The following is a 27,061-nucleotide window of genomic DNA, read 5'->3' as shown; positions in this document are numbered from 1 at the left end:
TAATGTCAAGCGGTGTAACATCAGATACATTACAAGATAAACAAATGCTAGATGATTTCGTTGAGGCAAAGAGAGGTGGTATATGTGGTATAATGGGTGATAGGATGTCAACAATGGTGAAACAGCGATAAGGTCACATAACAGAAATATCTGGTACATCGATGCAAACAACCTATACGGCTATGCAATGATGCAAAAGCTACCTTATAAGGACTTCCAATTTACTACTACTACTCTAGATGCAATATTGAATAGTCCAGATGATAGTGATCATGGTTACTCTATAGTTTGTTATATTGATTATACTAATGAATGAAAAGAGAGAACAGAACAGTTAGCACTAATGCCTAATAAGAGAAAGATAAATGATAGTGCATTAGAGAAAGAGATGGAGGCAAGGCAAGATCAGAGAAATTAATCTTAGACCAAAACAACAAAACAGAATATATGGTTCATTATAGGATGTTAAAGTTCTATGCTAAGATGGGAGTAAATGTAACTAAGATACATAGAATAATTAAATTTAAATAAAGTTATATATGTAGAGATTATATACAAAACAATACAAAAAAAGAGCAACAGCTAAAACTGAAGCAGAAAAAGATTTAAGGAAATTAATGAATAACTCCCTATATGGAAGAATGTGCATGAATCCTCTACACTTCTTTCAAAGCCAGTTCTTGCATGATGAAGAAAAGATAATGAAAATTGTAAGTAAACCAACATTTAAGAATATAACTAGATATAGAGATTATAGCCAAATAGAATTTATAAAGAAAAAAATAGAATATAGCTCACCTGTATATGTAGGAGTAACAATAGTCGAAAATAGCAAATTACATATGTTTGATGTATTCTATAATATTCTACAACCATCCCTCAAAGATCTAACACTTTACTATATGGATACGGACAGTTTCGTATTAAGTTATCGTGATAGCAAAGTTAGTGATGAGCATATGGACTTAAGTAATCTAGACATACCTATAAAAACTAAAAATAAAGTCCCCGGCAAGTTTAAGCACAAGCTGGGGAGAAGGATTATTGAGGAATTTATAGCATTGTCCCCTAAAACATATAGCTTCAAAAATTATCCTAAAAACATTAAAGAAAAAGGAAAAAAGAAGCATAATAATGCTAGGCACATAGATTATTATGATGCATTAATGAATAATACACAGAGAACAGTAGATGAAAGCAGAATACAAAAATTTGGGGATAGCAAGACAACAACAAAAACAGGTAAGATTAGTTTAAATATATTTGATGATAAAAGGTTTTATGTAAACAATATAAAAAGTTGTCCACATGATGAGGAACTATATTTATTTAAAAGGGATTTGATAAATAGGATTGAGAAACTATATAAGGATAAGGATAAGGATAAGGATAAGGATAAGGATAAGGATAAGGATAAGGATAAGGATAAGGATAAGGATAAGGATAAGGATAAGGATAAGGATAAGGATAAGGATAAGGATAAGGATAAGGATAAGGATAAGGATAAGGATAAGGATAAGGATAAGGATAAGGATAAGGATAAGGATAAGGATAAGGATAAGGATAAGGATAAGGATAAGGATAAGGATAAGGATAAGGATAAGGATAAGGATGAGGATAAGGATAAGGATAAGGATAAGGATAAGGATAAGGATAAGGATAAGGATAAGGATAAGGATAAGGATAAGGATAAGGATAAGGATAAGGATAAGGATAAGGATAAGGATAAAGATGTAGATAAACTGATCTGCGAAGCATGTTCCATGGTTAATGATATTAAAGAATTACCTATAGATAGCAAAAGAAAATTAATAGAAGCAGCTATTATGTTATATAATGAGTTATTATAATTAGTTATTTTAATTATAAATATAGATCTAATTCATACTTAGTATACAATTTTTATTTAAAAAATGGCTAAGTTAGATGAACTTATAGAATTAAACTATCTAGAAAAACAAAGCAGAAAGAATCGATTAGAAGATAAATTAAAACAACAAGAAAATTATGGTGAAATAGAAGAGTTATTTGATCCTCTAACTAAAACTTTGAATACTAATAGTGAAATACAACAAGCCCACCAAACACAAACAATGGAAGCAATCGGTGAAACCGCTTCTCGGATTGGTGAAAAAACTGCGCAGATCCAGGAAGCTGGTTCCCAGATCGGTGAAACCGGTTTACGGATAGAAGACAACACAAATGCATTGAAAGCTTTAGAGTTCTCCCCCGTTCAACAAAGCGGGTTCTCTGTCAGAGAGCCTATCACATTACCAGGACGAGAGGGCAAGTTGTTTAAACTAAGTAACGAGAAGCTTGATATTCTAGCAGATATGAGAGAACAAACGAATATTCAATTACGATTAGTCCCATTCGATGCAAATGAAAATAAGTTTACAATTAATAATGTGCCCACTCATATAACACCGAATGGTATAAAACTAAGAAATAACATATATGATTTCACTAAAGGTTTCCTTATGTTTATTACTAATAAAAATGTGACAGAAAGAGTCGTAAAAGGTGATGAAAACAAAATAAAACGATGTCTAAGGGATATTGGTTATAAACAAAGAGGGGATAATAAAAGTATTAGATCAAAAGTTATAAGAGGATTATCAATTAGTATCGCATCACCGAGAAGAGATTCCTTTAGTAGTGAATCCACTGTTTAGGATACTAATGAAGAAGAACAAGTTAAAGCTAGTGGTCTTACTAAGACTGACCCCAATAACTTAATCTGCAAAGCAGGTTCCCTGATAGAAAGACTAGAATTACTAATACTAGAAACAAAAGTTGGTCATGATGGATTATATGATGAAATGCTACATATATCTAAGCAACTATTATCTATGAATATTATTACTCCAGAGCAACTAGATAATTTTGTTTTTAACTATGGTAAATAAATAATGATGGAACAACAACAACAACAACAACAACTTTTAGCTAAAGAAGTATTCAGTCCTCAAATAACAAAGTTTAGAAGAAAAGAATAATACCATTGTATAAAGTTGAAACATGGTCAGCTGATTTAATTGATAAGTTATCTCTAAGTAAATACAATAATAATTATAAGTTTATATTAACTGTTGTAGATATATTCACAAAATATGCATGGGCTATTCTATTAAAGAATAAATCTGGTTTATCTATAACTAATGGTTTTAAAATAGTATTAGGTGTAAGTAGAAAACCAGAAAAGTTATGGATAGATAGAGGTAGTGAGTTTTACAATAAAACATTTAAATCTTTACTTAAAGAATTTGAAACAAAACTACATTCTACTTATAGCGATTTAACGGCTGTATTCATAGAGAGATTTAATAGAACATTATTACTCATAATTAAAAACCAATGTCCATCAATTGTGATGGCAATTGCGTAAATATGTTAAATGATGCAGTCATAACATATAACAATAACATTCACTCAACAATTAACATGACACCAGTTGATGATTCTAATAATCCTGATAAAGTTAAATACTATGTTAAATCTACCAAAGCAACACCAAAAATTAAAGTTGGTGAATGTGTTAGAAAAGCAGATAAACGTAATATCTTTTCTAAAGGATACACTTCTAATTGGAATAGAGAGTTGTTTAAAGTTAATGAGATTTTAAAAACACAACCAGCAACTTATAAGATAGAAGATATGAATGGAGAGATAATATAAGGTAAGTATTATGAACAGGAATTCTTAAAATCCGAGTTTGACTTTGAATCTAATTATAAAGTTTTAGAATCATTAGACATAAATCTTACTGTAAATAAATACAAAGATGACAAGAAATAGATTCAATCAGGCTAAACATCAATCAACATCAACGTCAACATCAATGAACAACTTAACACTAAGCAAGGCTCGTGGTTTATTCCTAGAAGATAATGATAATATTGACATGAAAGATACTTATAAAATTACAAATGTACATCCTCCGTTAGATGAAAAAGATGTTGTTAATAAAGATTATTGTGATAATAACTTAATATCTTCTAACGATAAAATAGATATTTTAAGTAAAAACATAACTGAACTAAGAAAAGGTAAATTTGAAGAACTTACAGTTGGCCGACTAAATGCAAACATTATTGGTTTGCCATCATCACCAATCAATGGAGATACAGCATAGATTGATGGTGATACAGTTGAACTAGTTTCTCTTAACTCATCTAATATATCTAAAATGGATAGTAAGTTGTCTGAAATTAAAACTAATTTTGTTCATATTTGTAGCAAAGTTTCAGCTGGTACCATTTCTAAATATAAGGAACTAAAAGTAGAGTTTGATAACAATAAGTTTAATCAATCAATTACTAATATTCAATTAGGTGATGCATGTGTTGATAGATGGAGAGGTTTAAGAGAAAACCATATATTAATGATGAAGATAATTATAAAATTTATAATGGCCATATTATTAGAAGGTAGGCTTCTAGACGAAAATGATCAAGAAAGACCAGAGAATCATTATGAGATTAAAAAAGATGATATAAGGGAAGATATTGAGAGTTATTTTACCGCTGAAAATGAGTCAACCAACAGCACCGAGTGAGAGATTACTATATCCAGATTTGTCATCAGTATCAGAAAGATTGATAAACTAAAAGAATCAAGCTAATAATAAATTTAACAATAATATTAACAATATAAATATATTATAAATTATTATGAAACTGAAACTAATAACTATAATAAGAAGATAAGTAGATATAAAAATTATATTAACGTAGCTGAGATAACAGAAATTGTATTATCATGAATAGCAACAACGGCAGCAACAACATCAATTGCTTTAACAGGTATAGGATTACATTATTCTATACCAACAGCTTTTGCTACAGCAACTGTTTGTGGTTCATTATCAAAAACAATTAATACTAAAATAAGAAATAAAATTGTAAAGTATTCACAAATGTATATTTTAAGTAAACAGTTTAGCGACAAGTTTAATAAAATATACACTAAATCAATGAATGATAATAAAATAGATAATGATGAATATAATGAATTAGTCAAGGTATATGAAGAATAAAAAAACAAGAAAAATATGTAAAGTGTTTTTTTAGATTAAAGCTATTAGTGCTTAGTAATAACAATGATTTTAGTAATAATAACATTAGTATTAGTATTTATAGATAGATAAAGAGTTTTAACTGAAACTATAGTTTTAGTCTTAGCCATAACTAAATTATGTTTTTTGTACCTAAGTATAACCCTCTTCTTTTTAGTACTACCTTTATACCTTCACCAGTAGTTGCAAATTTAAATAAATCAGGTGTGGCTGATAAAGCAGCTCTAGGGTTTCTAGATGCAGCTGCATTTCCTATTTTACTTGCTATTTCTAATGCTCTTACTGGATTATTAGCAACTTTCTTTCCGAAGTTAACTGTAGCTCTACCATCACTTTTAAAGAAATCTTTCAATCCCCCTGCCTCTATTGTTGCATCACTGACAGTCATTGACTTATTTCTCTTACATTTAACACAATTACCCTTTAACATTTTAGTACCTTTTGAAGTAATAGCTCCACTTATGTTATTAGTACCACTATAATGTCTACCTCCTGCGCAATTTGAATTAGTTTTGAACTTATTTAAAAGACTCATTTCTATATATGGAAAATAATGGAAGTTGAAAAGTTTAATCCCTTTGTTGTTTTTAAGCCTAAGCCTACGCTTAAGGTTAGGCCCAAGGCTAAGATTAAGCTTGAAGCCGAGAGGCTTATCTCTAGAGAACAAAGAGAAACTAGATATTATTTATGCTAGAGGTTTTGTTAAGACAAGTAAGAAAAAGTTATAATGACTAGGGCTATAGTTATAATTATAATTATGATACTATATCAACCATCTTATTTCCATCACTATTCACACTAATAACCTTTCCAGTTAATACTAATGCATGACATATAACATCGGCAACTGCAGCACTAAATTTAATATTAAGTTGTATTGGTTGTGGACCTATATGATCACTTTGATATCTAGTATCGAATACATATATTCTATAGTTACTTTTGAATGTTACTATGATTCATATATGGTTTTATATTATGTGGTAGCCCTTTATAATCTTTATTAAAGCTAACAATCTCTTTAAAACCCTCATTATAATTATTAGTACCAAAATTAATATTCATTCTATCCTCGGGATAAAACTCGCTACCAATCTTACAATAACATTCAGTAACATTCGTTATATCAAATGTACTTGCATCATGAGTTTGTTCATTAACATTATTAATTTCAAAACCAACTATTATATTTTGTGGTCTTTCCATACCACTTTCCATACCTAGATCAAACAAGATGTTAATAGCATTGGGTACATTCTTATAAAATGTCTTTCTTTCATAATAATTAAAATCTATATTATTCTCTTTATTGAAACTCTTTTGCACAATAATTCTATTGTCATTACTAAGATTAATACTGGGCACACACCATGATATATCTCTAATATCTATATTACCATCATTACCAACTGCACCAGGATTAGCATTAATTCTATATAGAGCTCTATCATTATTACTTCTTTTTTAAATTAGTTTAAATCGTAAATCATATATAATCTTTTCCAAATCATTTACAAAACCACTCTCATATTCATCATCAGTACTAGTTAATAACTTATACATCAATAGATTAGGATGGCAATGATCTACATATTCAGTAGTCCTGCCACCACTAGTTTCAAGTTTAACTGAACTAAACAATGCCATCATACCGTAATTAACTAATCTAATATTAGCATCACTAGCAAATACACCACCAGCGTCATCTGATACAACAAAGTCTATCTGTAGATATGAATCACGCAAATTTGAATGATTCTCTTCTCTATTGAGTATGATATTAATGTTAGTATTAACCGTATTCATTGTTGCTAGGCTATTTGGTTTATACTTTATAATCTTACTTTTGTGTATATCATTATTATAACCATAAGTTGTATCCAAATTAAAATCCCTTTTTATGAGATAAAAAATGACAGACAATTTAATTCTATATGAACTACAAAAGATACATGAAACTCTAACTAAAACTAAAGAAGAGCATACACTTAACCTCAGAATGATAAAGCCAAAATAAAAGTTTAACTTTAACGAACCTATACTTAACTCGTCAAAATTAGGTTTAATTAGATAATCTGTTTATAAACGGTGTTTAATGTGAATAGAGGGAATAATCAATTCTTATTTTTTGATGGTGAAACATCGGTGGAACCGCTTCACGGATGGGCGAAGCCCCATAACAAAGCAATTACACCAGGTGCATATGAATCAACTGAATGAGCAGAATTAATAAAAGAAGAAACTAATGGTAATGTTATAATAGAACCCGATAAGAATACAATGAAATGTTTAATGGGAATAAATTAAGGTGCAATTAACTTCGATGTAGAAAACTCAATAGCCTCATTACTAGGATTTAGAAAAGCAGTTGAAAAACAAGGTAAATATACATCTCAGAAAACTGTTGATATTATGGGTTTTAGTACTATTGACATTCATTGTATTGTGATATCTGGTGTTAAAGATAATGGGAATAACACAGACATACTATATACTTTTACTCTAGCAGAACCACCAGGTTACTTGATAAATATTATACCAACTAATATCTTATATCAAAATGTAACTAAAGATAGAATAGAATATAGTGAATTTCATATTAAAGATGAGCATGGAAGACCTCTAGACTTTAATGGTGATGTATTAATTTTCACTTTGCATCTAACATAGTTAGCAGACCGAAGGTCTGTTTGTGTTAACAACTTCGTTGATCTAGTGTAACTAGCAAATTTGTTGATCTGAAGTAGTCAGCTGGGCGAAGCCCCATCTATGTTAACAGCTAAACTTAGACTTAGACCTAGACTTAGACCTAGACTTAGACCTAGACTTAGACTAAAAAGTTCCCATCTCCTTAATAATCATAACACATTTTAAAATAAAATTTTCCCTTAAAAAATAATAAACAATGTTTAGTATTAAATGTGATGAATGTAAAAATAAGTCCTGGGCTCAAAGTTGTAATTGGTGTCAGGGTAAACCATATCAATGTTTTGTATGTAAAAGAGTTATAACATATAGAGATAAACATGATCATTTACTAGAACATTTTAAAAATCCTGATCAATATCTAACATGTAGAAAGTGTAAATTATATAAAAATATCTCTCAGTTTAGATTTAAACAATTCTATTGTAGGTTATGTACTAAAGAAAGATTTAAGAGATGGAAACCAAGTGAAACATGAAAACCAAGTCAAGCATCAATTTGTATAATAATAAGTAATTTACAAAACTCTCCGATCCCAATTAATTCTTAGTTTACCATTAATATATTCTTTTAGTTATATCAATGACAATTTAATTATAAGGCTCTTTCCATACCTTATTACATATATTAGCTAAATCATTATAGTTAAGTTCAATATTATTAAAAAAATCTTGATATATCGATGCTAGAACTTTACCTCTCTGTTCAAGTAAAATAAATAGATTACAGTTCTCTCTAACACTCTGCCTATCCAGAGTGAACAGGTTTTGATTAAGATATATTATATTGCAATTATTATGTCTACCTCTATAAAAGTATTCATTAATAACTGGTTTTTTGGCTCTAACATCATCGAATATCAATAGTTTCTTCAAGTCTTTGGGTAGTTTATCAGGAGATGGTAAATCTTTAATATCTTTAAAAAATTCTATAATTGCTTTATCGTCAACAGAGTTGCGAATTCGTTGATTATAACTTTCTAATCCATTGTATTGATCACCAGTAGGTCCAATTATGTAAAGCTTATCAAAATATATACTAGCTAGAATTAGTTTTTTTAGTAGGAATGTCTTAGCACATTCACTAGGACCAGATATTATACATCTAAAGTTATCTGGGAATTCAGCTTCAGTAATTATATCATCATCATTTAGCCATGATAGTAGATCATCATTTATATTAACAGAGATATCACTAGTAGGGGTATTATTGTTAGGTTTACCCGTTTGATGTTTTTCATCAAATAGATCTGCCAAGCAGGTTCCCTGATATATAAAATTATCTTTATCACTATCACTATCATTAACATTATTAGCAAAGCTACTTTGTAGATCATTGACATTATCATTACTAGCAAAGCTACTTCGTAGATCATTATCATTATCAGTAACATTATCATTATTATTACCATTATCAATATCAATGTCATTATCATTATCATTACTTTTATCATTAACAATATCATTAGCTTTATCATTAACATTACCACCTACAGAAAAACACTCATTCTATATTCCCGGATAATTGCATTGATTAACTAGAATAGTCAAAGCACTCTTAATTCTAAATCCTCTATCAATAAGATAGATCATATATAAACAATGAGCCCCATAATAAGATTCATCGTATTGTTGTATTCTTTCATTAGAGCCTAGATCAACATGTTCTTCTAGGAATAATGGTGGGATCTCAACACCAAAACTATCAAAGTAATATAAAAGGTCCCCCTTCTCGTCTTAAAACCCAAGGTGTACCTTCAGTTGGATGCAGATTTACAAAAACGTTGAAGTTAGGTTCATTAATATTACCTGGAGTCTCATCTCTCATTACAATTTCAATTGGTGTTAGACTTATATCTTTACCTATATCTTTTATTCTGATATTGCTCATAGCACTATGTTCAATATGAAATTTATTATTGTATTCCTCAAAAGTTAGGATAAGCATTATATATAATAAATTTAATAAGTCTAAGTCTAAATCTAAATCCAGTCTATATTTTAAATATAAAAATAGAGACAGGTAGCGCAGTTATAATTTTCATGTTCTTAATTGGATTTTGTTATATAATATATGATTCAATAACAAGTAAACAAAACTAGAAGAAAGCTTTGGTGAATTTATGAATAGGAGTCTAGTTAGATTTGAATATGAAAAGTCACCATTACATACTATTGTTTATGGTGAAACTGGTACAACTGATATGGGTGATAGGTTAAATAAGGATATAGCTTATTATTTTACTGAAGGTAGACATAATAATATTCAAATGATTGTAATGTGTCATAAACCCGCGCAAATAATTAATACAGCAAGAATGAGTTGTGATACTATTTAATTAACAACTTATAATGGACCTGATCTATTCAAAAACTTTAATGAGATATATAAAGGTGAATATGACTTTAGTAAAATAATTAGTGAGTTAAATAGTAACCATTATAATTGTACAGATGGAATGTCAGATGAACTTCGTTATGGTATAATTAAATATAATAAGAAGGAAAACACTTTTATTAATATTATTAGTATTAGAACAATGATATATGATTCAAGAGTTGGTTTCCTTGATTTAAAAGCTCTTACTTTAAAAGATGAATTAGAAAGAGAAGATATTAATAAACTTATAGCATATATGAAACCACTCATGATAAATGGAACAGATAGAAATACCATCAATCATGATAATTACCCTTTTTATTTTAATAAACTTCTTACTTTAAATAATATTAAAATTCAGAATGATCTTTTAACAAAAGAGATGGGTAAAGCGAAAGGTTTAAAACAATTATCAAATATTGGTGGAATTATAGATTGGGGTTTAGTTATAACTAATTATATTAATCCTGATTCAATAATAAAAACTGTTGGAGCCGTGGCAATGAGTGCAAGCAATATGGTGAATAGAGCAATCACTTTGGTTAACGTTGGATATGGAGAAGATCTGCCAAGCAGGTTCCCTGATATGGGAAATGATTATACTGGTCTACGAAGTAGCTTTGCTAATATGCAAAGTGATTATACTGATGGTGAAACATGGACAAAGTCCTATTTGCAAAGTGATTATACAGTTCTACGAAGTGATTATACCGATAGTGAAACATGGACAAAGTCCTATATAAAAAATAGTTTAGTTAATGGGGCACGTAAACTTTTTTTACCCTTAGAAAAACTAAAAGAAGAATATATAAATGAAGAGATGGGAATTTTGAATGGAAAGGGTGGAAAATTTTTAACCAGACTATATGGAAATAATGAAAAATTTAGAGAAGAGATTATAAATTTTGTTAGAGATAAAAAAGAATTAGATCTTGAATTGACTTTAGATAAGAGATGTAAAATTTATACACTCAATACGTTAAAAAAAATTTAGCAGAGTGTATCACATCTAAAGATAATACTAAAGATTTAATTGAAATCATGGCTAAATATTACCCTGTGAAGGATAAGGTAAATATTATCTGCGAAGCAGTTTCACTGATAGTTTACCCTATTATAAATGCTTTTACAGTGTTTAGAGTGGAACTATAAATGTGGAAACATTGCTGTTTTAAAATATCATTATGAATCATGTCATAAAGATAAAACTGATAAATGTATATGTAGTAATACAATACTAAGTGGTATTTGTGCTAATAATTTTTCTCCATAGGGTTGTTCTTTAAAAATTGAATCTAGTTCTAGTTCTAGTTCTATCTCTAGTTCTAGATCTGGATCTGGTTCTAGTTCTAGTTCTGGTTCTGGTTCTAGTTCTATCTATGACTCTAACTCTAACTCAGACCCTAACCCTAACCCTAACCCTAACCCCAACCCTAACCCCAACCTTAACCCTAACCCTAACCCTAATCTTAACCTCAGCGTGAACCTTAGCCCAGAACTCTTAATTAGAAGTTGTAATAAATGTAATTATATAAAACACTAACTGATTTTGATGAGAGTAAGTATACATGTAGAAGTTGTACTTCAGCTAAAGTTAATTGCCCATATTGTACTTCTGTTGTGAGATCTGATTGAATACGGGCTCATGTAAAGAAACAACATCCAGATGTAGAATTACCTAGAGGATTTAGTAGAAATCTGCGAACGGACGAAGTCCATGGCAAGCCAGGCAGTTACACTGATTTGAGTGAGAAAACAATTAATCCTAGTTGGCAAAGCAAGACTGTAAGTCCTTTAGTTATTAGCCAAAATGAGGAAATTTGTTCGTTTATATATTATAATTTTGTATCATTTCTTATTAATAATGGGTTAAATATAGAAAAAGTAAAAGAAAATAACATAGCTGGCAGATTGCCAGAAAATAGCCGCAATAGATTCGTAGATCGGCAGTCTAAAAAAACAGTAAAAAGACAGACCAAAAAAATTCGTTTTTTTCTGATCTGTTGTATTTTGATTGAAAATCTGTATAAGTTATTGCTGCTTCTATTAGCTGATCTCAAATAACCTTCATTTAGAGTGACACACACCCATTTCACCTTATCTCTTTGAATTAAATAAAAGTCAATTTCAAATTGAGGAAGTCATTTTTGAGAGTGAGGTAAGTCAAGTGTGACCAAAAATTTAATCACGCGCATGAACAAAAATTTCGCTCCACTAAGAGCAAAAAATGACGTCACACATGCAATTCAGTTGAAATTGCATGAACGAATGAACAAAAAGTGGCGGTGTCGTCATATGGTCGTAACAAAAATCATGACGACGAAACAAAAAAAACCAAGAGAAGGCCAATAATAGCCCCAGCTATCGCTCTGCGGCTATTATTAATTTTATTGAAGAGTATGGATAATTTGAAATAAAAGTATAAAAAAACATAGCCGGCAGATTGCCGGAAAATAGCCGCGATAGCGTTCGTGGCCTTCCAGGAATTGAAACACCTAAAGAAATAAGATAGACAGATCGACCACCAGTCCTTCAATAGACCACTAGACGTTTCGGGTTAGCTTCGGACTGTCAATTTTTGACACATACGTTCTATAAGGAAAAGGCCCTTAAAGAGCTATTTCAAAATTGATATTCGAAATCAAAAACTCAAGACTAATAATCACAAATTAGGGCATCTAAGATTGGCACTACTTAGATGCACACTATTAACTAGTAAATCTTCACAAAAAATTAGAGTTCCATAAGTGAGTTCAGAAGTCAATTTTTTGAGTGAGGTAAGTCACGCAATTGACCTAAAAGCAGAAACAACTTCACGTACACAAATTTTAACTGCAAAGCAATAGAATTTACTGAAGTCAATTCCAAGAAGTCAATTCCAAGAAGTCAGGTCGTAAGAATCATCGATGGAGACGACGAAATAAAAAAAACCACAATGTCCCCAATAATAGCCGCTATCGCTTCGCGGCTATTAATAAAAAAATATCAAAAAAAGAGGGAATCACTCTTTAAGAGCGAAAAAGAGCGATCTTTCTACTGGGGGATCACCCCGAATAAAAGTGAATCACTCTTAAAGAGTGAAATGTAATTTTTGCTTTGATTTTTTGATTTTTTGTTTTTTTTTTATTTTAATTGATTTCTGATTGATTTTTGATCGAATATAGAGCTAATATATAGTAGTGGATAATACAAGAAACTCAACAAGTAGTAAAATTTGGCCCTATTCGACATGCGCGATTAGCGTTTGGAGAACAGGCCAAATTTTGCTGGTGGTTGATTTCCTTGTTTTATCCACTACTTTCTTATCACTAAAAGTTGACAAAAAAGTATGAACTAAGTATTTACAGGATGCAGTGTTCTGTTGTTCAATTATCCTTGTATGACACTCTGGTTGTCTGTAAGAGGGCACCATTGTAAACTGCCAGTTTGTGGGTTTCAGTCTCCTAGGATCGTAGCAGTGACTGCAACTTGCTCGTCTCCCGCTCAGAGACCTGACATTCAAATCAGACACGTACAAAATTTTTTTTTAAAAAAGATTTTTTTTCAAAATGGGAGGTTTTTCTCACCGCTTTGGTCCTTATATGAATATTGTTCTGATATAAATATAACAGTTATTTCTACAGGAGTCGGGTTTGGCACTCAACTTTGCAAGAATATCAACCAAAGCGCATCCAAAGGGCCAAAAAGTCAAAGAAATATATTTGAAATTTATTTGTGTGAATCCCTACAATACAAAGGAGTAATTCCAAATTTTCAAGTTATTCTTAAATTGTGTTAGAGTTTTTAATGAAACAGTTACGATTTATTCTTAGCTAACAGAAATTAAGTAGTTTTTTATTCGATTAATTTGTTTCAATTTATCTTTTAAAACGCACATAACTATAATTCGTACTTACGATTTCTAAGAAGAACCATTGAAAACAGAGCTCGACCTGAATGAAATTAGATGATGTTGAAACACATCTATTTTAAGATCGTATTTTAAGATCGTATACTAACATCGTTTTTTAAGATTTTACAAGCGGAACATACTTTTGCAGGAATTTTGCAAGATCTTGTGAGATTAACTACCAGCCCGGGTCAGGGTAGATTGAAACTGCCGAAGAAGTTATAAACGGAACAAAATCACTAACTAATTTAAAACGAGACAAAACCAACTTAATTTAATATTCTCACAATCATGATGAATTTTCAATACAGAAGTATATGAACCATATTTTATAGTACCAAAAAAAAATTTTTCTTAAAACCTCAAATAATGAAATACGCACTCCGTGTAATCTCACCTCTCGAATGGCGCTTCAGAATTCAAATTGTTCCACGGTTTGAAATTTTTCGAATAGCTGCTCTCCAATTGGTTGAAAGGAAGAGCAGCTGATTGGCTGTCACCTGACGGACCACAGAGCGTGTATCGTCTGCTATTGTCAATCACGTTTTTATTGACGAACCTGAGTTGTTCATTCTCTTTATTGTCCATGTGATCCGAGGTAAGCTCTAAAGTTACAAAGAATTTCGTTTATTGAACCACGTTAAGAAGTTGTCGAGTTCTTGGAAACGAACTGGTGGAAATTTCGACCTATGCAAAATATTTCGAAAAAAAAGAAAATTTGATATATCACCACCTTAATCTGAATTCCGTTCACTTAAAGTTGCTCCATAGTTCTCCTTAAAAATTTTTCTTCCCCAATCACAGGAACCTTGCTAAGATTTTGTCAAGTACCTGAAAAATAGCTTGTGGAAACTTCTACTTATCAAGGACCCAACGGAAAAAAGCCACCGTTGATTCCAATAAGCATGATTGGGATTGAAAGAATAAAAGATATTGAAAAAAAAAGATTTTTGTACAAAAACATTTTTTAAGTCCGATTTGTTTTGAAGGCATTTCGTCGTTGAAAATACTTTTGTTTCTTAGAGAGAGGCTACAGGACCTACTATCAATACCAATAAGCATTAGAGATTGTAACTAAGACTTATAGGAACGAAGTTCAAATAGCGGGCATCTAAAAATGGGCTTTATTGGTTTATCCCGTTTCTATTTCTGACTTCAATTTTTTATACTGACTCTGTTCATTTTGAATTGATTTGCTAAGCAACTGATGTTGAAAATCATTTTTAGCAGAATGAGAGAAGAGCGAAACTAGCCTAGAGAATCCGAAAAGATTTCAAGCAAAATTTTGAAAAAGCGGCAAAATGAGGTAAAGCGAAACATTTTTTTGTTCGACGAAGTAAAAAAACATAGCAGGACAAGTCTTGACGTACAATTCAAAGAATTCTCATTGACTTAACAGAAAAACTAGACCTAGAATGGACAATGAGTTAATTCAGAAAACCCTTTTTAAAAAATCAGATAAAGAAAGCAAGAAATAAACAGAAAATCAATGTCAAAATTCCGCATTTGAACAAAAAACCACTAGCGAGAAACAAAAACTAGGCCTAGAATGGGCTGTGAATGGATTGGGAAAACCATTTAGAAAAAAATCAGATCCAAGAAATCGAAAAAACAGTAAAAATCAGCGTGAAATTGCCGCTTGTGAACAAAAAACCATTACTGAGAAACAGAATTTTTGTTCAAACACTGTTTTCTCACTCTGCTTTAAAATTAAAGCGGAAAAAGTTCACGCCGCAAATCACTCGCTTTTTCGCTCCATTTCCTGGTTCGGCGTGACCAAAATCACTACTCCAATTTGACTTCAAAAATCATGAAAATGTGTGAACAGATCTTAAAAAAAAGACAGCGCCCCAATACAATTCAAATTATTTGAATTGTAAAAAAAGTAGGAGCGCTATAATAGCCGGCTGAGAAGATGAGGGCGGCTATTAAAAATATGTATCTTTACTTTCTGCTTAGGCGCTTTCACAGAGATAAAAATTTCTCTTCCGTTTAATAAAGATCTCTTGATTTTGAAATTGGTTTTCCGTTAAGCAAAATTGCTAAATATAGTCGACATATTGCTGGAAAATAGCCGCAATAGACGCTTAAGGCCTACCATGATAACCAAAGAAATAAGATAGACAGATTGACAACCAGTCCTTTAATAGACAACTAGAATTTTTGGTTAGATTCTGACTGTCATTTTTATCTAAAGGAACTTGTTCTGAAGGAACTTTTTGAAAATTGTTATTCAATATCAAAAACTCAAGATTTAGTGCATATACGTTAGACCATTAAGTGAGTTCAGAACCCATTTTTTTAGTGAGGTAAATCACTCAATTGACCTAAAACAAAACAATTGACGTCACGCATACAAAGTTTCATTGCAAAGCAGCAGAAGTCATTGAAATTCAATTCCAAGAAGTCAGGTCCTAAGAATCAATTATTGAGACGACGAATTAAAAATCAAAGCAGGACAATCCTGAATTACTATTCAAAGAAATGAATGAAAAACTTAAAACCACTTTACTTCACCGTCAGATCAATTGAACAATGCCAGCCAAAACACAAACCAAATCATTAAAAAAAAATTGAGAAACTAAAACAATCAAACAAACTAAATAAAAATATACTCATTGCTAAAACTCTTGAAGCATTTCCCCCTAAGGCAAAATTTGATCCCTTTAAATATACCTATTTGAAAAATATGTTCACAGTATTTTTTTGTTTCTGAAATCCGTCCAGTATTATATCTCCAAGACCCGAAAAAAATCATTGGCCCTTGAAGATCGATTGACTCGAAAATGACCGCAAAATTTAAATAGGAATGAAATCAATTGCAAAGTTTATAGAAATGCTGCTAAAAATCGTGCTAATGATCGTGATTCAGAATCATTTCTGTGTCTCTAGAAGCCACCCAGTAACCCAATTCGAAGCCTTAAAAAATTTATTGGCACAAAGATCGAAGGGCAATAATTTTTAGAAAAAATTTAAAGTTTCAAAATTTAGAAATTCGTTCTACTATAATGTTGAAAACCATTCAATTGCCCCATAGCAACTATTTAGTAACATACTATCAAAACTTGGCTGAGTTTACTTGGCTACGGAGAAAAAAAACTGAATAAAGGAAATGTTTTGAAAAATCTTGAAACAAATTGCATATTTTATCAGAAATACTCTGAAATTCGATAGGTTAGATTGTTAACAACAAATCCATTGAAACTAAAAACCAAGCACTAACTTTTTTTTTAGACTGTGGAATAATTTTTCTGGCACTTGAGAATGGACAAATATCAAAAATTGACAAAAACCTTAGGAAATCTTAAAAAAATTGCAGATTTTATCAAAAAAGTGCTAGAAAATAGAGACATTAAAAAGTTGAAAACCAAAGCATTGTTACTAGAAAATGTATAATGTCCTATAGTCAAACCTTAAAGGGGATTCCTTGGCCCTTGGAGCTAGAAAAACTCAATAAATAACAAAACTTTTCAAAAAATTTGGAAAAAATTGCAAATATTAGTACCATTTTGCGTGTTTATGTTTGTAGTACCAAATCATATCGCTCATAAAATGGTCATAACAAGTAATTTTGTCTCGCAAAAGGCCTTCATTAGCTTTTAAAGTTTTCAACCTAAAACTAATCAAACAAAAATCTCAAAAAAACATGAAAAATTGCACCATTTTGAGACCAAAAACTCCTAAAATTGACCTTTCAACCTTAAATTAAGGCCTACCCAGCAGCTACACCACTCTAAGCACTTGAAGGTTACTAAAACCCACTTTGTGCCTCTAATGGAACACAATGACCGCTGGGCTTTACCTGTTTATCCCGTTTTGAAAGATCAAATTTATTGAAAAATGTATGAACACATCTTAAAAAATCACAGCGCCCCAATACAATTCAAATTATTTGATTTGTAAAAAACACTATGTACCCAATAATAGCCACTACTGCTTCGCGACTATTAATAAATTTACATGATGTCATTAAGATGCAAAAATTCTCACGAGCACACATTTAAGGAAGTTGTAATCTGTAATTAGTCTTTTAACTACGTGTTTTCTCAAAATAATAAGTCAAGAGTTTCAAACCTTTTTTTTTACAAAATACGGTTATTCGAGTGCCATGCATCGCGTAAAACAGTCCCAAGTGCAAGTATAAATACTTTTCCGAACTATATTTATTGTAAGTAGAGGTTATCATAAAAAAATAAACCAGCCTAATGCATCGAACTTACTTTTTTTTGAGCCAATCCAATCCAATCAAATATTGTATGATTTTGTTCATGACAAAAAATTTCAAAAACATTGAGAAGCAGTATGCACACTATTTATACATAAACTAATTTATAGGCTATTACCACAAAGCGCATTTAGCTTGGTGGTTACGACTTGCTAAGCAAATTAATTGTTACAAGTAATCACGCGGAAATTCGAATCGCATATAAAGAAAACCTTGTTGGCGGGAGTTATTCTGAGCATATTATTTTTCATCCAAACAATTTTACACAAAAATCACGACTGGTCCATGTAGATTGGGACGTGAACACAGTACTGGTCTCCCTAAAAAACAGGATGTCTCTATATCGATTCAGCGCTGATTTACATTAGACCAACCTCCGTGAACTCAAAAGTCATTAACTTAAATGAAAGCTAATTTCACAGCAACTTGTTAGATTCATTGAAGTGGCCAAGTGAATGAGACAAAAAATAGTTAAAAGAGTTTTTTGTGACATTTTCTGTATCGAAGTGTAATACGCTTAGAATGAAAAATACTCGAATGAAAGTAGCTTTTAAAAATCAACTCATCTCTCAAAAACAAAAAACCAAAAAGATTTTTATTGGCGTACTTTTACAAAACGAGCATAATTGTTGCCCTAAAGCGCAAGAGCGGCAAGTGCCACTCAATTTGGCTTTGTGCTGGCTATTTACTACCAGTTCTTGGTGTGAACAACAATCAAAGATCAAAACGGCTTGATATCTGTTAAGAAGTCCAATATTCTGTGTAAAGAATATGCGGTCCAGAGTACACTTGTCTTAAAACAATCTGATTTTGAGTTGCGTTTGAACACTTTCCTTATTCAATTAATTTTATGCCGTTATGCAGTTAGAGATTGCGACGCAAATAACTGACTACATTGTGAGGACTGATTTGAGAGCGATTGATCAAGATTTAAATTGGTAGCTGCATTATGAAGTGATAGTTAGATTGAACAAAAAACATTAAACATTAAGTCAGAACAGGAGAGAATGTAATTTTGAATAGATCACGCATTACAAAAGGAGACAGCAATTTGTTTGTAGTATGAACTACATCCTGTCTACAGAATGAAAACGGAAGAAATAGAGATTAAAATAAAACTAAAAAACTGCACCGAGTTAGGAAAATGAACAAAATAAAGTATGACATTGATGTCATATCCGTTTGATAATAACTTTGTCATTGATGTACCGATAATACATATAACTGAAGCAGAGGAAAGCTGTTTTTGCTAAGTGCATTGATTACTGCAAATTTTTCATGGTTTTAGTTCTTAGTGGTTTGCCAGTTTGGTTGCCAACTTCATCTCAATCAATTAATTGAACGTTGGCTTTGAAAGTAAGTAAACAAAATCAAGAGAGGGTTTTGATACGGCGAGAGAAAATTGAGAAAAAAGGAACCGAAACATTTTGAAAGCGTTAGTTTGTGTATTTTTTTTGTCACTGAAAGGCAAAAGAAAACCCCTCTATTTGCATGGAAGAGGAAATCAATTTCAACCATCTTTCCATAACTCGATCAAATTACCAAAAAATTTTGACAGATGCGATTTTCACCTGAAAAAAAATCTCAGAGAGATTCAGTGTAGCGCCTTATTTTGCTGTTATAGCAGTGTAGCAGAAGCTAAATTTTCTCATTTCCCGAATCAATTCCAGAAAAGCCAAGTAGGTTGAACGATTTTCTGAAAGTTTGATAGGTAAAGTAGTCCAGCTTTTGGAAATTTCACTTTTTCCGCCTTGAAACGACCTAAAAGCACATGAACACAGACAAGACAAACAACCTAAAGCAAAATGAGTACTAACAACAGCTAAAGTGAACAGGAGTTTCTGATTGACATTGCGCTCAAGGAGCCATAAAACAAACGCTTTTTAGTTACTTTCTGCTAAATTTAATTCATTTTTTTATGTAAAGTTTTAAAAACTTAGCTATGACTTCTCCAGGTTACTCATGGCTTAATTTATACTTCCCTTCGAAGGTCAAAGCAATTATCTAGCAAGATTATTATCCTAGACAAGTGTAGGCAGACAATTGAAATGCACGCTTCTTTTTACACCGTCTCATTTAGGAACTATAAATTGCCTTCTTAATTTCAAATAAAAACGAATGCGAGAGAAGAGAAAAAAACTTTGACATATTAGCTGATGGACAAAGAGCAACAAAAATTTACAAACTCTACAAATATCTTTTCTTACGAATATCTCATTTTTTTTTAAAAATGTGTATAACTACTTTATATATCGCCTTCCAGTTTCTCTCTGAATTCATAATAAGAAAATTTTAACGAAAATCTCAACGAATGTCTTAAATTTGCATCTCAAAAACCCGGACCTGAGTCTCAGGACTTTTTAGCGCTGAACCAGCACATTTCAAGTGTAAAAACTTGATTCAGTTCTGAAACATTGCATCTGCAGAAGTTTCTTTATGTGCAGTTCTTCTTCATTATGATTATATTGAAGTCAACGAGTTAACCCAGGCGAAACTTACCCTGTACAGTCTGAAAATTACTCATGCCACAAATTTAAGTCTGAGCAGAGTAATGTCATTTTTTAGCTTATAACTGTTAATTACTTTAGAAGTATACACACCATTTATTTATAAGCTAGTTTGTAGGCAGTTACCACAAAGCCCATTTAACTAAGCGGTTACGACTTGATACGCAAATTAAAGGTTACAAGCACCCACGAGGAAGTTCGAGTCACATATAAAGCAAACCTTGTTTGCAGGAGTTACGCTCAACATATTAATTTTCATGCAGCAACTTTTAAAATTTTACTCAAAATTCAAAACCGGCGAGTGTAGACCTGATCAGTACTGGCCACCTTATAAAGAAATGTCTCCTACCACCAACCTCCCGGGGATTAATTCCCACAGCGAAGGAGAGGCATGGCCATGGCCAAGAAACAATTTAGAAAATTCTTTAAAATCATGCTATGGCTGACAATTTTGCTTCGATGAGTTTCTAATTTCGTTGATCAGAAAGTAGATCACCCAAAAAAATCACAAATGAAAGCAAAAAAGGTTATGAAAAACAACCGACTAACGTCGGTTGAATTGATAAAGCGCCAAAAAATGCTTGTTCATCACACCGTCTTATCAGCTGTTTATTTTGTGCCCAGGAGCAAAACAATTCTAACTTGCATAAAATTCGCTCTTTTTCCCAGCAGCTGGTATGTAACTGAAGTTGTTCGCGTCATTATCCCTCCCGTTGTTTAATTGGCTTGTTGAAACCCATTTCTTGTTCAATTTCAAATCACATTTTGTTTGATTCTCATGTGCATTGTGTCTCTTCAGTTGGTGGTTAACTCGACACTTCTGCGTAGTGTGAATTTGAGCCCTGAAATGGTGCAACTACCTCTGAGTTTCTGTCCAGTCATTTCTGAGTTCAGCAATTGATAAAACTGACTCATGCTAAGGAGGCCCTAGTCGAGACCTGGAAATATTAAAAGACCGTCCTCGGCAGATTTAAGGTATGAAAAGACTGTCATCGACATATATTGGGTATGAAAAGAATTTGTCTGGACCTAATGTGATGTCCTAGAATTTGGCTGGAACTAAAACATACGTCCTGGAATTTGGCTGGACAATAAAACATGTCCTGGAATTACGCTCGCGACCATTATAATGACTTGTTTTCAATTTCCTTTAAATGTAAGGATATGTAGTGCAATTGGTTAAGCATTGGGTAAGATTGGAGAAGATCACGAGATCCAACCCAGGTGCTGTGGGAACTTTTTAGTTTGCCTCATTTTTGCATATGAAAAGAAATTGACTCGACTTATGGAAAGAATTAGCCTCGAATTTAACTAGGGTCCTCGACCGTGTAATTTAATTCATTATTTACCCCCCTACTTGGAGTTAATAGGTCTTTTCATAAATTCCAGGTCTCGACTAGGGGGCCCAGAGTGAAAAATTGGACCCTTTTACTCTGGGCAAAGAATTATCGGACGAAAGTTTTCGTGGTCTGGGAATTGAAGCCGGGTAACTATTTTTCAATCAATAGAAAATTTTGACTGGTCATATTAAAAATTTTGACTAGTTATACAACAAAACGCGTGTTTTCAGGATACATACTTTCGAATGCACGTCGCCTTCCTGCGTTCACCCTTACCTTAGCTGGGAATTCTCCAATTTTTAGACAAAAACTAGTCGGTATCATCGTACAACAACAAAAACTTTTGTTTTGTCAACAGTGCTGTCGTTTTTCTTTGCTACTAAATATAAGAATAACGTCAGTACCCGGCTTCAGGTCACATGCCAAGTGAAACGGTCTGATCAAAAGCGGGTTCGAAGAGAACTTTTCTGATCAGGGGTGGTCATCGAGTGCAAACTTCTCTGGTAAGAGGAAGTTTTGGCGCGCAAAAGTCTGCGTAGGGACGATTTGAATGCTCGATTATCTGATCAGAGGAGACGTTAGAGCGCATGAATGTCTGATCAGAGCCGATTGCGATTGCACAAGTCTTTAGAAGCGATTTCGATAAAAATTTTGAAATAGCTAAGTAGTGTCAAAAAAGTTTTAATCTGAGCGAACGACAAAATATTTGTATCAAAGTAAAGAAAACAAAGCAAGAGATCATCCAAAAAATTAACAAGTTGAACTGCTACATCCCAAGTGTGGTACTAGATAACTCCATATGCTGCTAATGAGTTTGAGCTAACAGGACTCCCTCCTACTATCTCCCAAATAGTTTCCAGGCATGCTACCGTTGCACCAAAGATCCGATCATGATTCAACAATGTTACCTTGATATCCCAGAAAGTGCTGCTAACAAGCTTCCGATAATAAACAAATTTTTAGAACTTTCCAGTAATTTGTATTGGTGTTTCCTCATCTATTTTTGCGAATAAATTAAGCAAACATAGCCAACATATTGCCGGAAAATAGCCGTGATAGACTCTTGTGGCCTTCCAAGGAATTGAAACAACTACAGAAATAAGATAGACAGATTGACCACAAGTTCTTTAATAGTCCATTAGATTTTTTGAGTAAGATTCGGACTATCAATTTTATGAGACACATACGCTCTACAGGGAAAAGTCTTAATAGAGTTTTTTCAAATTTAATGTTCTAAAGTAAAAACTCAAGACTCTATACTCAAGAATTATGGCATTCACGTTTGACATTACTTGGATGCACATCATCGACCCTTAACTAGTAAATGTTCATAAAATTTGAAGTTGCATGGAAATGAAACAACTAAAGAATTAAGATAGACAGATTTACTACCAGTTCTTTAATTAAATTCATTAAGTGATTTCAGAAGTCATTTTTTGAGTCAATTAAGTCACGCAATTGACCTAAGAGCAGAACAAATGACGTCACGTACACGAATTTTAATTGCAAAGCAGTAGAAGTCACTAAAAGTCAATTCCAAGAAGTCAGGTCGTAAGAAGACTCGATGGCGATGGCCAATTAAAAAAAACACTATGTCCCCAAAAATAGCTGCTATCGCTTCCTGGCTATTAAAATCGATGTCAAAAACATGAGACATATCTTTTTTCCATCAAAAGAGAGAACATTATTGTTGTTTTGGAACCTACATATTATTGGCTAAAATTTCCTGGCTTCTGAAAAGTAAAGCAAAAAAACTTTAAAAATTCGATTTAAACGTTCTTCATTTGGAAAGTTAGAAAAACCATTTTTACTTTTAATACGGCTTCGCTTAAACCGCTCCTTGACCCAACAGGTTTTCTATTTATCAAATGCTCTGACACCTATCTTGATCAGAAATCAGTTTGGTCTGAAACGGTGAGATCAGGGAGCGTTTTGATCGCGGACTACTATGGACAATGGTCTGAGATATATCTGATTAGAGGTCACTTTAGTCAGCGATGATGTGATCAGGGGTTTAGTTGGGTTGGGACGGTCTAATTAGAGGTCGTTTTGGTCTGGGATTTCAATCTTGTTGTTGTTGTATTCAAACGTAAAAAATGGTCTTGAGTTACTGACTTTTGGCGCGGGGCCTGAGCCTGGGAGAGCCAAAAGAAAAGACGAACCGTGTCTTTTGAAACTCGTCCTCAGTTGTAGATTTGATCGGTTGGGTCACGTGACCCAAGGCTGATGTGGGCACAGGTAGAGATGTTCGTCTGTTTGTACGATGTTGCATCAAGGCAACTGTCGTTGGACTCTTCTGTAATTCGTGAGGTCCAATCTCAGTGGGTTTTAAAAATGCTTCGTCTCCTGAAAATCCAATTTTATCTTAATTAACCAAAAAACTGGCTTTGCTTTTTTTTCATCACCTCTCAGAGTCGAAAAAGAGACCGGTCTCAAAATTAAATTTTGAGAAATTTAAGGGTTTTTTATTACCTATTTCTGAGTCTTAATGTCCAATTCTGACAACTATTGATAAATTTTTGAAATGAATGGTCCTTGATGCTTAGTTTGTAAATGATTACAGGAAGTTTTCCTTTTGTTGAATCCAATCCCACTAATTTGTTTCTTTGTAGTTTTACTAAGCAGAAAACTGCAAATGATTAAACCAGCCAAGTGTCACTCAGAAAACTCTTTCATTTTTTTAGGAAGTTAAGAATGCGCTTTAACAAATCAGAGCAATTTCGCAATCCTCACAGTATTAATTTATATTTTAAATAACTAACAACTACGCTGGTTTGCACAACATCGTTTCGTAATCACAGAATAACGGCAGTTTTGCAGGCTTCCCATTTCTTTATTCTCAAACTAACTTAATTACCCTTCAGTCATTTTTCTACATTGTTTCATTATAGCGTATCAATTGACTCTTTTTGGTGCCTCAGAATATCTGTTTATTTTTTCAAATTGCATAGAACGCATTACGCATATCGCATTGTGACCAAAGTTCAACAACAATTTTTTTGGCTTTTTCGCGGACCATTTGTGAGACTATAGTTGTAAGCGTGTGGAAATTAGTGATTACATTATTTCAAGGTTAATGCAATAGGCTAATTTAGTTCAAAATTGCTTAAAATTATCTAATTATTGGATGCAGTATCTAATTATTGAAAAGAAAGCTAAATTGGTTAACTATTTCAGAAATATTGCTCTAGATACTATTTTTAGATTACGAAGAAAGTCAAAGGTTTTCAAATTACCCATAGCATTGTTCACGCGAACAACTAAGTTTTTAAAGTTGATCTCGAGTATTGCCTATAAAAATTGGTAAAAAAGTTTCAGGCTAGTTAAACGCTCAATATGATTTTGTTTCCACAAAACGCAAAATTTATTGAAAGTTGACTTTTCGGACATTGAGCGCGTAATGGGTATCGTAATCATGCGCAAAACTGTTCGCTTAACAGTTTTAATTGCATATTTACAAATATAACCAAGTGAACATCGGAAGAATTGCTCTCCAACAACTAGTGGCAGCTCTAATCAACTGCAGCCTGCTTCAGTTGGAGGGAGCCTAAATGGGTAAATGGGACAAAGAAGTTCAACAGTGGGCTTCAAATAACAAAACTAGAGGTTAAAATATACCACTATTAAGATTAAACACAACCGACTAACATCGGGCGAATTGCTCTCAAACGACCAGCGAGCAGTAGGCTTCGTCAGCAGCTGGCCACGATCTAGTGACCTCAGGGCGCTACCTCTTTATCCCGTTTCGGAAGACGAAAGTCAAATGAGTCAGACGAAAAATTGGCACAGCAAAAAATTGCATAAAAGAGACAAACCGGATTAATATATTTGCTACAAATTGCTTTTTAGAGCAAATAACAATGATTTCTAAAAAGTTTCTGTTAGATCATCTATAAAAGAAATATATTTCTACTATAACTCATTGACAATGAGGATCAGAGATGATGACATTAAGCCACATTACAGCAGCTGAAGTTCGGCACCAAAATATATAGAGAGAAAGAGAGAAAAACGTGAACGAGAAAGAGAAGGAAAGGAACCCTAATCGACAGAGAGAGAGAAAAACAGACTGAAATGTCTTCCAAGATTGGGTTCGATTCTGCAATTTCGTTTTCTAGCCTCGTTAATAAAAAATCAAATAGAAAAAAACTGAAAAAAGCAAAATTAATAAAAAAGTTTTCAATTTCAGAGAAAATGTTCACAACCCTCTTTTTTCCCGAAAGTTCTGTCAAGTAACCCATCTTCGAGACTTGAAAAGTTTCGTTGGCCAGTAATTAACCTAAAATAACGTCGTTAAACTGAGAAAAAGACAAAAAATTTTGAGACTTTTTTGAAAATTGCAAGAAAGTGCTAAAAATTAAGACATTAATATCTTAGGAGCCATTTAATTGTCTCAAGAGACTATCCGGTATTCCCGTTTCAAGCCTGAAAGAGTTTCAAAGGCTCAAAATTATCCATACACTAGGAACATAAATCTTTTCCAAAAATTTGAGAAGTTTAAATTTTATCCAAAAAAATTACGAAAACTGGAGATAAAACAAAGTTGATCAGCATCCGATTAACTCTAGAAACTATGCAACCGCTCATTATTAAACCTTGGAGGAGGTCCCGGGGCCTCTGATACCGGAAAAATTTCAAAAACATGAAAAAATTGCAAATATTTTAAATAAACTGCTTCAATTCGTGATATCTAAATCTTGAAGAACTTTCCAATACATCAATAAACTATGCAGTAACATATTTTCAAATCCTAGAGGAGGTTCCGTGGCCCTTGAGGCTAAAGAAACTTAAAAAATGACAAAAAAATTTCGAAAAAATTAAAATTGCAAGTTTTTTTAAAAAAATTGCTGAAACTTGTGATATTAAATAGTGGAAAATTAATTGATGACCAAGATCAACCAAGATCTTCCAGTAACTTATTATCAAACCCTCGAGGCT

General features: G+C 32.3%; 1 protein-coding gene across 3 annotated transcripts in view; it reads right to left on the bottom strand.

The window, feature by feature from the left end:
* The window catches only part of LOC142338707 (uncharacterized), a 75,722-nt gene that overhangs the window by 34,136 nt on the left and 14,525 nt on the right, over window positions 1-27,061 (bottom strand). For all 3 annotated transcript variants that reach the window (XM_075388583.1, XM_075388581.1, XM_075388582.1), the window contains exons 3-6: window positions 24,286-24,469; window positions 21,426-21,625; window positions 14,449-14,656; window positions 13,508-13,653 (exon numbers count right to left, since the gene is read on the bottom strand). In XM_075388583.1, the coding sequence (XP_075244698.1) occupies window positions 13,508-13,653; window positions 14,449-14,656; window positions 21,426-21,625; window positions 24,286-24,469 (738 nt within the window). The remainder of the gene's footprint in view (window positions 1-13,507; window positions 13,654-14,448; window positions 14,657-21,425; window positions 21,626-24,285; window positions 24,470-27,061) is intronic.

The sequence above is a fragment of the Convolutriloba macropyga genome, chromosome 4 (assembly GCF_964194025.1).
Source record: "Convolutriloba macropyga chromosome 4, txConMacr16.3, whole genome shotgun sequence".
Taxonomy (NCBI): Eukaryota; Metazoa; Xenacoelomorpha; order Acoela; family Convolutidae; genus Convolutriloba; species Convolutriloba macropyga.
The sequence above is the reverse complement of the archived record's forward strand: the minus strand, read 5'-3'. Positions and strand labels throughout refer to the sequence as shown.